At 52.2% G+C, this 11835-nt stretch overlaps 2 protein-coding genes across 2 annotated transcripts; one reads left to right on the forward strand and one right to left on the reverse strand.

Moving 5' to 3' along the window:
• Nucleotides 1-748: 748 nt before the first annotated feature.
• On the forward strand, nucleotides 749-2158 carry PPP1R35 (protein phosphatase 1, regulatory subunit 35). Its single transcript, XM_004691895.2, has 4 exons — nucleotides 749-1033; nucleotides 1115-1364; nucleotides 1445-1578; nucleotides 1674-2158. Exons 1-4 carry the CDS (start codon nucleotides 803-805, stop codon nucleotides 1845-1847), a joined length of 789 nt encoding a protein of 262 aa, XP_004691952.1. The 5' UTR covers nucleotides 749-802; the 3' UTR covers nucleotides 1848-2158.
• Nucleotides 2159-2622: 464 nt separating this feature from the next.
• MEPCE (methylphosphate capping enzyme) lies at nucleotides 2623-7933 on the reverse strand. Its single transcript, XM_004691896.2, has 4 exons — nucleotides 5017-7933; nucleotides 3586-3804; nucleotides 3311-3437; nucleotides 2623-3216 (listed from the first exon to the last, which is right to left on the reverse strand). The coding sequence occupies exons 1-4, from the start codon at nucleotides 6706-6708 to the stop codon at nucleotides 3164-3166; spliced, it is 2091 nt and encodes a 696-aa protein (XP_004691953.1). The 5' UTR covers nucleotides 6709-7933; the 3' UTR covers nucleotides 2623-3163.
• Nucleotides 7934-11835: the final 3902 nt, after the last annotated feature.

Consider the following 11835-nt stretch of genomic DNA (forward strand, 5'->3'; position numbering starts at 1 on the left):
GTCCCATCTATTTATCCTTGCTTTCACTATTGTGGCGTTGGGTGCTCTGTCTTTAAAGATGCCGCTGAAGTGTATGTCGTGTAGTGTTTGACCCATCTTTGCTTCTAGGTATTTTATGGTTTCCGTTCTTTTGTCTACGTCTTTAATCCACTTCGAGTTGATTTTTGTGACTGAAGTGAGGCAGTGATCTAGTTTCATTTTTTTGCATGTAGCTTCCCAGTTTCGGGATGAACTTTTTTTTAAAGAAAACCTTTTCTCTCTCCTTTTAAAAGCCGTAACACAGAGATGACTAATTTTATAGCGTGAACATCTTAACGGACCTGCGAAGAAAAAGGCCCTGCACCGGAGCCTCGCTCACTCCACTCATACTGGGACGCTCAGGTCCGAGCTCAGAGGCGACAGACACCAGAGGTGCCGCGCGGAGGCACCGAGTGGGGCGGGCCAATGTGGGGCCCTGGTGCTCAAAAGAAAGAGAGAACACGAAAGCCTCTGGCAGAAGACAACTAGTGCAGTACTGGCGCCCCACAGAAAGTTTCGAAAGAGAAACGCTCCGGAAGACGAGGAGCGTTACTCCCGCAAGCTTCAACCTGAAACCTCCGCCCAGGGGCGGTGTCAAGGTTCCGCGGACTGAAGCCCGCTGAGGCGGGGGCGGGGCAACGGAAATGACGCTACGGAACCCATTGGACGGGGCGGGGACACTCCCGGGGAACAGCTAACGGTTTCCGGTAGTGGCTTTGGGAGGGGCGGGGGAAAGAAGCTGGCCGCTGGGTTCCTTGACCCTTAGTCCAAGCAGTGCACCGAGATGATGGGCTGTGGGGACTCAGAGCTGAAGTCAGTGAGAGGGGGAGAGGCTGTGGCAATCCCGGGACCACCCCCCGCACCCCGCGCCCCAGAACCCGGAGCTCCTGTGCCCGAGCCGGGTCTGGACCTAAGCCTGAGCCCTCAGCCCGAAAGCCCTGAGCGATCGCGGCGCAGCCCGCCGGGGCGGAGGGGGCCGGCGGACCGGCAGGGCGGGGCTCGCAAGGGGCGCCAGGTGAGCTGGGGGAAAACTTGGCCGCTAGTCTAAGGGCGACCCCCCGCGCCCACTTCTTCACCTTCCCGCCCTCTGCACCAGGTCCGCTTCCACCTGGCATCGCCCTGCCCCGTCCTGTTGGACCCGCCGCTGGCCGCCGCCGCACGGAGCGAGAAGCCCGCGGTGCAGGACCTGGGGGCGCCCGCGCAGCAAAGCAGCCTGGCGCTGAGCCTGGAGCTGCAAGCCGCGCGGGCCGCAGCCGAGGGCCAGTTCGATGCCGCCAAGGCCGTGGAGGAACAGCTGAGAAAGTCGTTCCAGACCCGCTGTGGCCTGGAGGAGAGCGTGGCTGAGGGTGAGGGGGGCAGGCGACTGGGCCGGCGCGGGAGTGGGAGTGAAGAGCGTCGCTCACACCTGTTCCCCCTGCGGTCTCAGGACTGAACGTGCCGCGCTCTAAGCGTCTGTTTCGGGATTTGGTGAGCCTGCAAGTGCCGGAGGAACAAGTGCTGAATGCAGCGCTTAGGGAGAAATTGGCGATCCTGCCCCCGGCTCGAGCCCCGTCCCCAAAGGTGAGGGTCTCAGCTGGAGTTCCCTTCCCTTCCCGTGGGGGGTTTCTTACCCCCTCCCAAACTGTAACCTTGCCTTGGGTTCCTACTCCCAACAGGAACCACCTGGGCCCGGGCCAGACATGACCATCCTGTGTGATCCAGAAACATTATTTTATGAATCTCCACACTTGACTCTGGATGGTTTGCCCCCTCTCCGGCTTCAACTTCGGCCCCGCCCCTCAGAGGATACCTTTCTTATGCATAGGACACTAAGGAGATGGGAAGCATAGACCTGGATGCACCTGGATTGTGAATTCATTTTCTCTGTTAAAACCTTTTCAGAATAAAAGTGGTTTTCTAATAAATGGAGCTCTTCTAGAGAGCTTTGAGCTGGAGGTCAAGCCTCAGGTTGAAAGGTGCTTGGAGATGGATGACAAGTGGGAAAACCTGCGGTCAGGGTTAGCTACTCTGCCACCCCTTTCTCTCAAGTCAGTGACAGCTACCACCTTTTATTTTGGATGATCCCATACTTGTTCTGTTTATTACTGATCACTTTAACATGTGAGTCTTACCCTGCGAGGAAGGCATTGGCTCATTAACTGGCTGGAGCAGCTGGCTAGCACGTTGTTGGAAATACCTCCTTTTACCTTTAAAAGATCTAGTATAACTTGTTTACACCTGACTCAAGAGTGATCAGTTGAATTTTCACAACTTCAGAATGCTAGGCAAGCTGACCCAGAGCTTTGTGTTAACATGTTAGAATGCTTACACAACAGGAAAAAAGGTGGATGGGGGGTGATACAGCTTAAGATTAGGTGATCTGGTCCAAAATACCATTTTTCTACTTCCATTTCTGTTACACCATAAATTCTCCCAAAGTCAGCTTTTTGCGCAAAGCTGCCCTCCCCATCCCCCCCCAAATAATTTGTCAGTGGGCTTTTGGAAGAGGGGAGATGGGCTCTTCCCAACTATTGACAAACCAGTCTGTTGAACTACTTGGGTAGAGGATGTGGGGATTCCACTAGGAGGCACAATCCTTGCTCCACCAGCTAAAAAATGCCAGACACAGGCTTGGGGGGGCTATCACCCTAGAACATCAAGTTTATTGTGCTGTTCTCACATTCCAAACCCAACCCCCTTGTCCAAGGGGGGACAGCAGAGGGAAGAATTTTCACAGTACCTGCGTGCCTCTCCCCCATTTCCCCATTAATTCTCAGTCCATCTATCTGTGGTCCACTGAAACGCAGCTAGTGACAGGGGCTGAGGAGAAACAGGAATCTCCTTGGGAGAACAGGAGGAAGAGGACAGAGAACTTGATACTGCCCAATTCCCAACTCCTAGGAGATCCGAAGTCAGCAAACAGTCCATGCCATCCAGCCCAGCAGGCTGGGGGAGAGGAAGATGCTAACTCCAGCACAGCTGGACTTGCTGCTTGGGTGCCAGAGGTGTAGGGAGGAGGCTGGGGCAGCAACACAGGAGAAGCTTTCTCTGCAGATCCAGGAAACTTTTTGGAGCCAGAAAGGAAAGACCTTGGGATACTTTCCTCTTCCCCCAGGTCTGTAGGAGCAGCAGGCAGCCTCTTCACACTTTCTTTCCAGGGGGCCACTTAGTGGCTGGGGGAATGGCCCTTGTGGAACAGGAACACAGGACGCTGGAATCCTGAGGGGGGAGGGGAGTGTAATCAGAGGAGACTGGTAAGAACACAAGATTCTCCACAGAATCTGTACCCTCCACCCCCCAAAGCCAGTTGTACCTCTGGCGGTGTTGTGGGGTGTGGCCACAAGCTCATAGCTGGAGAACCCCACCTCTGGGGATGTTAGGTAGGAACTGAACTGTTCTGGTTTCAGCTGGATTCGATAGTAGTTCTTGTAGATTGTTTCCTAGGGAGAAAGGCAGGGATAGCTTCAGTACCCCGTGGCCTTCTCTGATATCCACTTGGGGGCCTTTGACCTTGTTCACAAAGGTTTCCTGTGGCCTTGTCTTAACTAAAAGAAGGACATCTCTACTTTCCACTGAAACCCAACTCACCGTGAGAGTCTTTCTTCTGCCATAGGATGACCAAGGTTGGGGCTCTAAGACCAGGATGCCCCCAGGGCGTAGGTGGCGATAGATCCTGCGAAACATGCGTTTCAGCCCCTCATCTCCCCAGTTCAGATGAACCCACTTAGTGAGGCTGAGGCAGAGCACCACATCATACTCAGGTGTTTGGGCATCCACCAGCTCATCTCGATCCAGCACATAGTTACCCTGGGGATCAGAATTGGAGGCAAGGTCAATAAAGACACCGCAAGAACCTCTCCCCCTGCTATAACCCATAATGCTGCTGCTAAGACAGGAGTTCCAAAGCCTCACTATAGCCTCTGGCCACAACCTTCTCTCTTTGATACTCCTCAGACTAACTCCAAATGTTACCTTTTCAAGTCTTACCTTCTTGCTTTGTATCATCCTGCCCCTGCTTTCCACTGGGGATAAACCGTCCAACATAACAAAGGGGCCTGGTAACTTACTAGAGTAAATTATCCACGCTATCTCTGAAACTAGGGTCAAAACGCAGAGCATGCTGAGATTCTCCCAAGACCTGTCCAATACTCTTTCCCACCCCACAAACAGGAAGCTCTAGTGATGCTCAACTTTGTGCAAAAGGGCCTAACCTAGGTCTAAAAGAGAGACAGGTTCTTTCCCTGTAGTCGGGGATGACTTTTCCTCTAGTTGGGTTTCAGGTCTATTGGATCCTTCCTCCTCCAAAAATTAAAAGCCACACCACTTAGGAAACTTCTAGATAAAAAACATCATACCCCTCCCACAAAAGGTGATTCTTCCAAGCCTGACTCAACACTACTATTTAATCCTGCAGATGGCTTCAATGAAGTGTTTCTGGGAGATGAGTATTTAGGGGACATACATTCCTCAAGAGAATCCTGCCCTCTCCTGCACCGAATTCTGACTTCCCCATCCCACCACCTAGAGTCAACATGGGGATGATCTAAAGCCAAGCCACTTGGGTTCCTGACCACTGACACTCTTTGCCCAACACTGCATCTAGTGCAAATGTAGTCCTTACCAAAGAACAGAATCTGTAAATAACCTCTCCACTCCCTAGACCTGCCATGTTTTGATACCCCTCTCTTCATGCACACTCATTAGGTTGGAGGACAAGTTTCCATTTAGACCAAATGCCCATCAGAAGCAAAGTGAATTTGTCTGGATAACAGTCCAGACCAGGCTAGGAGCTGGGCAAAGAGTCAGTCTTTAGTGTCTGTAGTCACATGGGAAAGGACTGCAGGTAGGGCCCCCACCTAGAAGGTGAGACACCCAGTGGAATTTAAGTTGCAGTTTCAGACCCTTCTGGAGCATTTGGATGAGGAGTGCATGCACAGAAATTCCTATGGGTTGTGACCTTCCCTGCCATGTTCCCATTTTCATACCTGGGCACTATACCAAGAGCCTTTAGACCCTTACCGTGACGAAGACAACATTGTTGGGGAAGACTGATGTGTCTGCTCCATCCAAGGGCACTTGGGGTGCAGCGATAGGACCCCGGCTGGCAGTCAGTGAGGCAGGGAAGCAGCTCCTCTTTCGGACTATGGTGGTCCCTTCCTCACTCTCTGCCCCTGGGTCACTCTCAGAATTCTGAGGCGGCAGACGCAGTTCCTCAGATAGGTAGTGTCGGATGTTTTGGCGAGCAGAGTGGATGAGCCGGGCATCAATATCCAGGCCCACCATGCGGGATGGGCCCCACTTACAGGCAATGCTCAGGGTCAAATGACCCACATTGCAGCCCAGGTCTAGGACGTCCCGACCCCGAAACCACTCAGGCTTCAGTACCCGAAGACGCACATCCTCACAGGAAGGATTACGGTACCCATAGTACTTGGTATAATTCCCATACTGGAACTTTAGCTGCTGCTTTTTGAAGACTGCTGCTGGTAGTGGGTGAACATGGTGGCGGCCTCCCCCACTGCCTCGGCCCTTTTCCTTGGGACCCTGGCCTCCACCCCTAGCCCCTGCCTCTGACTTGCTGGAAGTCCTGCGACGTTTACGATGTCGTGAGGAGGAAGAGGGGGTTGCAGAGGTAACTGAGGCAGCTGGAGGGGCTGAAAGGGAGCCTGAGGAACCCTGTAGGGCAGATGGGAGGGGAGACACGACCTCATCCCTGCAGTTGATGGCTGTGTTGAGTTCATAAGGTTGGGGGGCATCCCGATTCTGGCCCCTATGCCGTTGCTGCTGCTGCTGCTGTGTGGTGGCCTCCCCTTGGAGTGAGGGGGTGAGAGAGGCTGTGGGCAGCACTGAGAGGCTATCATTCCCTCCAGTTGCTTGCTGCTGCTGTTGCTGTTGCTGCTGCTGGTGGTGCTGTCCCCGGTGTCTATGCCGCTTCCGACCAGTCTTGAGTGGTGAAGCAAGAACTACTTGGGCCTCATCAGTGCAAGTATTGAGACTGAGCGGGTCAGTAATATCTTTGGGGATGAGGATCTCCACGGGATCTCTCCCCTTGGCCGGAAGTGGGGATGACTTAGGGGTCTCCGCATTGAGTGCGCGGCTCACTTCCTCATCCAAGAGACTATTCAGGTTGAGTGGATCAAAGATATTGCCCCCCAGGAGGAAGTTGGAGGGTAACACGGAGTCACAGTCCGAATTAACCCGCCTGCGCCTCTTGAAGGCCGGATGTTTGAAACCTCCACCACCGCCCCCTACATTACAGCTATTTCTCCTCTTGCCGCCCCCACCCCCGGGAGGCCTGTGAGGCTGATATCCATTACGGGGTCGAGGAGGGGCAGGGGGGCCCAGTTCTGTTCCGCCCCCTCCCCGTCGCTCCTCCCCCATGTCAGGGGGAGCGGCTCGCCCATGGGAATCCGACAAGCGGCCCTCCCCGTGCGACTGTGCCTGGGGGCCGCCCCCTCGTTGCTGCTGCGACTGGCCACCCCTAGGAATGGATGTTGCCCCGGGGCTCTCCTTGCCAGCCCCAGAAGCCGGGGCCCCCGCCGAGTGCGCGCGCGGGCCCGGCCCACGCTGCGTCCCGCCGCGGAGCTCCCCGGAGGCGGCCTCTCGGTGCGGTTGCACCGTGGGGCCGCCCCCTCCGCCCGACTCATCTTTGAGCGGCGGTGGCGGGGCCGGCACCAGAAACGGCTCCTTCTCCGCAGCCATCTCGATCATTTCCTCCCCTTATTCCGTCCCACTGGAGGGCAACGGGGGGGGGGGGCCGGGGGCTTAACCCCCCCTCCCTAAGCCCCGCTCCCTTCCTCCCTCCCTCCCCCGAGTGCGCGCGCAGCTCTGCTCTCCTTGCCTAGTCTCGCACCCAAGCGCCTCCCCCAAAGCGCGCCCCACTCGCCCGCGAGACCAAAACAAGATGCCCGCGAGACCCGAACGAGTCGAAGAATCAACCGCGCGTGCGCCGACCCCTTTCTCCTCTACCACTACCGCTCCGCCGCGAGCGCGCACTGCTAGAGCGCGTTCCTCTCGCCCCGAAATCACGCATGCGCATTCCGCCACCACCCTGGTTGCGCGCGCATCAGAGTACGAACCAACTTAACGGCTCCGGGAGTTTAAATATAGTCCCCTTTAGCCCTCCCAAGAGCCCACCACCCCACACTGACACCCTACTTCCCTTCGCAGCTATGTCCGTCCCTACTGATATCCTTTGTCTCTGCCGCGCGATCCCACCCACCGTAGGCGGGGGACTGGGAGCTGGTGTGAAAAGGTCTCCTTGACACCCGACCCTTGTTGCTGAGGAATGAGTCTCAGCGGTCTCCGCCCGGCTCTAAACCCAACAACCTCCCTACCCCGCCTCTTTCCTCCCCCTAGTGGGCAGCGCCTGCGCACACCCTTTTGGCCTAGCGCGGGTAGATGCAGCACGTGCTGGAGATGACGCCCCGCCCCCCGCCCTAGGGGCGGGGACTGCTACGTCGCTTCCTCAGGTTTGGTTTACGCAATGTGCGTCAGCACGACTGGGGGCGTGGCTAAAGAACAAGGAGGGGGGTGCTCATGAATTATTCATGATCCGGTTGCCCCCTTTTGCCCACCTACTTAGAAGGGCTTTCGAGGGAACCGAGGGGTGAACCTAAAAATAGGGGAAGGGAAGGAGCCCAGCGTACTGACCGTCTTCCTACGAACTGTTCTCAGTAAAATACGATAGGTCATTTTAACTCACCCCCCTGGAAAATATTCTCTGATGAACTGAAAAACAAACAAACAAACAAAAAAGCACTAAAACAGCCGATGTTGTTCAACTTCCTCTTCCCCCGAAATGGCCGAATCGTTCTCGCTCCTCTGCCTTCCCCAATCGCGATCACCTGGGGTCACCACGCCCTCCTCTCCGCCACACCCACACCCCGACACCAACGCCTCCGCCCGCCACCCGACGCCTGCGCACGAGCCACTGGCCCGCGGACTGCGAGCCTGACGCCCACCACAGCCACCAATCGCAGCACATCCACTACCACCTCGCAGGCTGGCTTCTCCGAGCGCAATCTGCGCCTTCGCGCCGCCTTATATAAAAACGAGAGTGGGCGGGGAGGAGACTTCGGCTTCTTTTAGGCCTCCTGCCTCGGCCAATGGGGAAGGAGCTATTTGATGCTTTCCGCTGGGTGTTAGGTGGCCCCTCCAGCCAGCATTGCTTGGGGTGCGGGTTCAGTGAGTGAGAAGAGGGAGAAAGAGGCAAGAGTGCAATTAGGGATAACTTCAAATAAAATTAAAATAAAGGCATATGCGAGACTGAAAGGAAGAGTAAGAATCAGAGAACGAACATGAAGGAAAATGAAGTCGGGCACAGAGAGAAGTCGATGAGAGAAAAGATGTGTTTTAGAAACCACCGGCGTTGCTGCCGCCGCCTAAAAAAGTCAGGCCAACGAGGATTATGGGATTTGTAGTTTTCCACGGCGTGTGGTGGGAAGATGGCGGAAATCACGCAAGTGCGCAGACGCAGCACGGCTTACAGCTGCGCCTGCGTCTCAGTTCTTCAGAGCACGCCGCTCAGGGGTGGAGCTTCTGCTCGGCCTCGCGCCTTTGCTTGGTGGCGGGAAAGTTGAGTCGAGATTGGAGGAACTTGCGGAGTCGCTGCAATAGCTCACCTTTTTGGTCCACTTTACTCCAGAAGGTAGTTGGTTCTTCTCCGGTTGCAGTGGCTCGGCCAATCCTGGTACCAGCCGCCTGAGAAGTTTTCTCTTCAGAGCGACAACCATCTCTTAGAACCTCCTCCTTAGAAGCCCCCACTGTAGACTCACCCTCAGCAGAAAAGCCCTCAGAGTAGCTCAGAAAGATAAACCTTGTGCCTTGGTTGGAGGGTCTGTGAGGGGAAATTTTTGTGTGAGAGAGGGAGCGAATTCGCTCACGGTGGGACGCTTCATAGGAAAGAGCGGCTAGCAGCCACCTGTTCTACCCTGTGAGGGGAGCCTGGGCGATTTGACCCTTGTAGCTCCGTTCTTGAGAGAATGGGTGAGGGAAGAGAAGGAAAATGCGGCTCACCAGAAGTTCTCCCCTGTGGGTTGAAAAGTGGAATTAGGCCCTTTCCTGTTCGAAATCTGGCTCTCTGAGGGGAAATGGCATGGGATGTGGAAGGTCACGGGGACGCGAACTTTTAAGCTAAAAGCAATACGGAAGGCTGCTTGGAGGCGGGAAACAGCGAGGGACACACGTGGAAGTGTTTCTGGCAGTAGATACCCAGAGTGTGAACGCGATCGGAGTCTGGGGAGGAAGCGTCTGCATTGGCTGAAAAGGCCAGCGTCTTGGTGTTTCCTGGTGCCCAAACCTGGGAGCTTTTGCTCACGATTGTGAGTCCAAAAGCTTCACAGAATTCGTGCTGTCGGTAAACGCCTTGCATTCTAGTATAAGCAGTAAAGGTAGCTGGGAACTTCTTTTTGTCAAAACGTTTACATCATGCTGGCTGGGCACAAAAAAGGAAGAGCATTTTAAAACTCTTGCCAATCAAGGCTGAAAATAAGCAGGGTCCGCACACCGTTAGACAGGTCGCTGAGAGAAAGCAGACTCCAGCTTAAAGAGATTATATTTCAGTGTCGTCTTTAAGTACATTTCCCCCCAGGTCACAGTGTGTGCTAAAGGACAATGCTAAGGGGTTGACTTGATTCCTAGCCGATTCCAGGAACCATGTAAAGAGGGGACTATTGAATAGTAAGGAAGGGGGATCTAGAAATAATTCTAAATGGAGGAGAGAAGGAAGGGAGATGAATGGTTTTTGAAAAGCACTGAGCAAGCTGAATTAAGTTATTTGGCTACATTAGCTCCCAAACTTTCTGGCATCAGAACTCTTTTAATTTCTTAAAATTATGGAGGACTCCGAAGATTGGTTCGCATCTCTTTGTATGTAGAGCTATTAATATCTTAGAAAGTGAATTGGACAATTGAAATGTTAATTAAAAAAAAACCTGTTAATGAAAAGTATATTTTCCTAAATGGAAGAAAGTTTTCTGTGTAGAATAGCATTGTTTTGCATAGTTATTTCATATTTGGCTTAATATAAAAGAGCTGGATTTTCATAAATTTTTGAATTCATGCTTAACAATATCTTGATTTGGTTAGTGAGAAAATTTAGTTTAGCCTAGTTGGGTAGTTGAAAAAGGAGGGAACTCTGTACTCTGGCTTACACTTGCAAAACGGTTGATTTCATCTTAAAATCAATGGGATGATTTTTAGTGTTCTAAGGGAACACTTTATTGGCTCTTTTTTTTTTTAAAGATTTATTTATGCATACAGAACTGGGGTACAGGTCAGAGTGCAGAGGCGGTGAGAGAATTCACCAGAGACAAAGTGAGGAGCAGAACAGGCAGATCTTCAGTAACAATGTTGAGGGGAGCAGCTGGTGAGACAGGAGAGGTCTGCTGCACCCTGTGTGTCAGCTCCGGGATGGGGTATTAAACTTGTGCTGCAGTGGCTGCTGCTAGCCTCATAATGCTGAGCTCTGGTTGTGCCACCAGAGAGGGCCCCAATTGATTATTTCTGAATTTTCCCCCCTTCTTTATTCACCCTTCTTTCTTATGTTGAGTGAGTAGGAACTACTTTATTAAACTTTATTTCACTTTGTAGTTGAAGCTTTATTGGATTTCCCTCCCCATTTTCATCTTAGGTTAAAAAAAATAGAAATTAAGATCCCGAATGTTACTGGGTCTTAAGCCCACCTAACAGTGGGTGAGATGAAAATTAGCAGTATTTTATGTATTAACTGTCTTAAAAATTTTTTCATCCTTTGAATTGGATTTCAGTATTCATTATGGAAGAAGATAATTCATCTGAAATAGGAGCAGGGACTTGAATTGTCATAAAGTGACTTCTTGGCAAGCCTTCTTTATTGATCAAGTTTAAGATTTTCTTTAAAAGTAATTTTCTTCATTACATCACCAGTCTAGATTAAGGGGAAGTATTCCACAGTTTTATCCGTTGGTGGAGGCTATAGATACACACTTTGGCCTGGAGAGGTCAGTATAGGTTAGATAATGACCCTGGGAACTTTTGTGTTTTTATGTTGGCTTTTTTTAAAGTTAAGAGGCAAGTCTCTCTTTCTTTTTTTAAAGACTTATTTATTAATGCATACAGAACTGGGGTACAGACCAGAGGTGCAGGGGTGGTGAGAGGCTTCACCAGATTCAGAGTGGAGAAGAGAATAGGCAGATGAATGATGAATGAAGTACACTGCTGAGGGGAGCAGCGGGCAAGATAGGACAAGTCTGCTGTGCCATGTGGGTCACCTGGGGTGGGGGGTGGGATCAAATTCGCACTGAAGTGGCTTTGGGCTAGCTTCTCAGTGCTGCGCTTTAATCTGTTGTGCCACCAGGGAAGGCCTACGTTGACCATTTTAAAATATAAATAATTTAGTGCTTGCTTCAGTGGCACATATAAGTAACGAACTTGCGATAAAAAAAGTGACTTTGAAAGTAGTAATATATAGGCCCTCCCTGGTGGAGCAGTGGGCAAAGCACAACACAGTGAAGCTAACCACAGCAGCTTCAGCACAAGTTGAATCCCCAGCCCCAGAGGTGACCCACATAGTGCAGCAGACCTGTCTCCTGCTGCTCCCCTCAGCAGTGAATTTGAGTCCGTCTTCCTGTTCTGCTCCCCACTCTGTCTCTGGTGAATCCTCTCACCACCCCTGCATGCACTCTGGCCCATACCCCAATTCTGTATGCATAAATCTTTAAAAAAATAAAGTAGCAATATATATTCAAGGACATGAGTTAAGATGGAAGCTAACATTAAGGAAAAGTAGTTGCTGCAGAACATCACATTTGAATATTTACATTTATAGACATCAGAAAGGGAACAGACAATACAAGC

This window comes from Condylura cristata, unplaced genomic scaffold (genome assembly GCF_000260355.1).
Source record: "Condylura cristata isolate star-nosed mole 26May11 unplaced genomic scaffold, ConCri1.0 scaffold00032, whole genome shotgun sequence".
Lineage (NCBI taxonomy): Eukaryota > Metazoa > Chordata > Mammalia > Eulipotyphla > Talpidae > Condylura > Condylura cristata.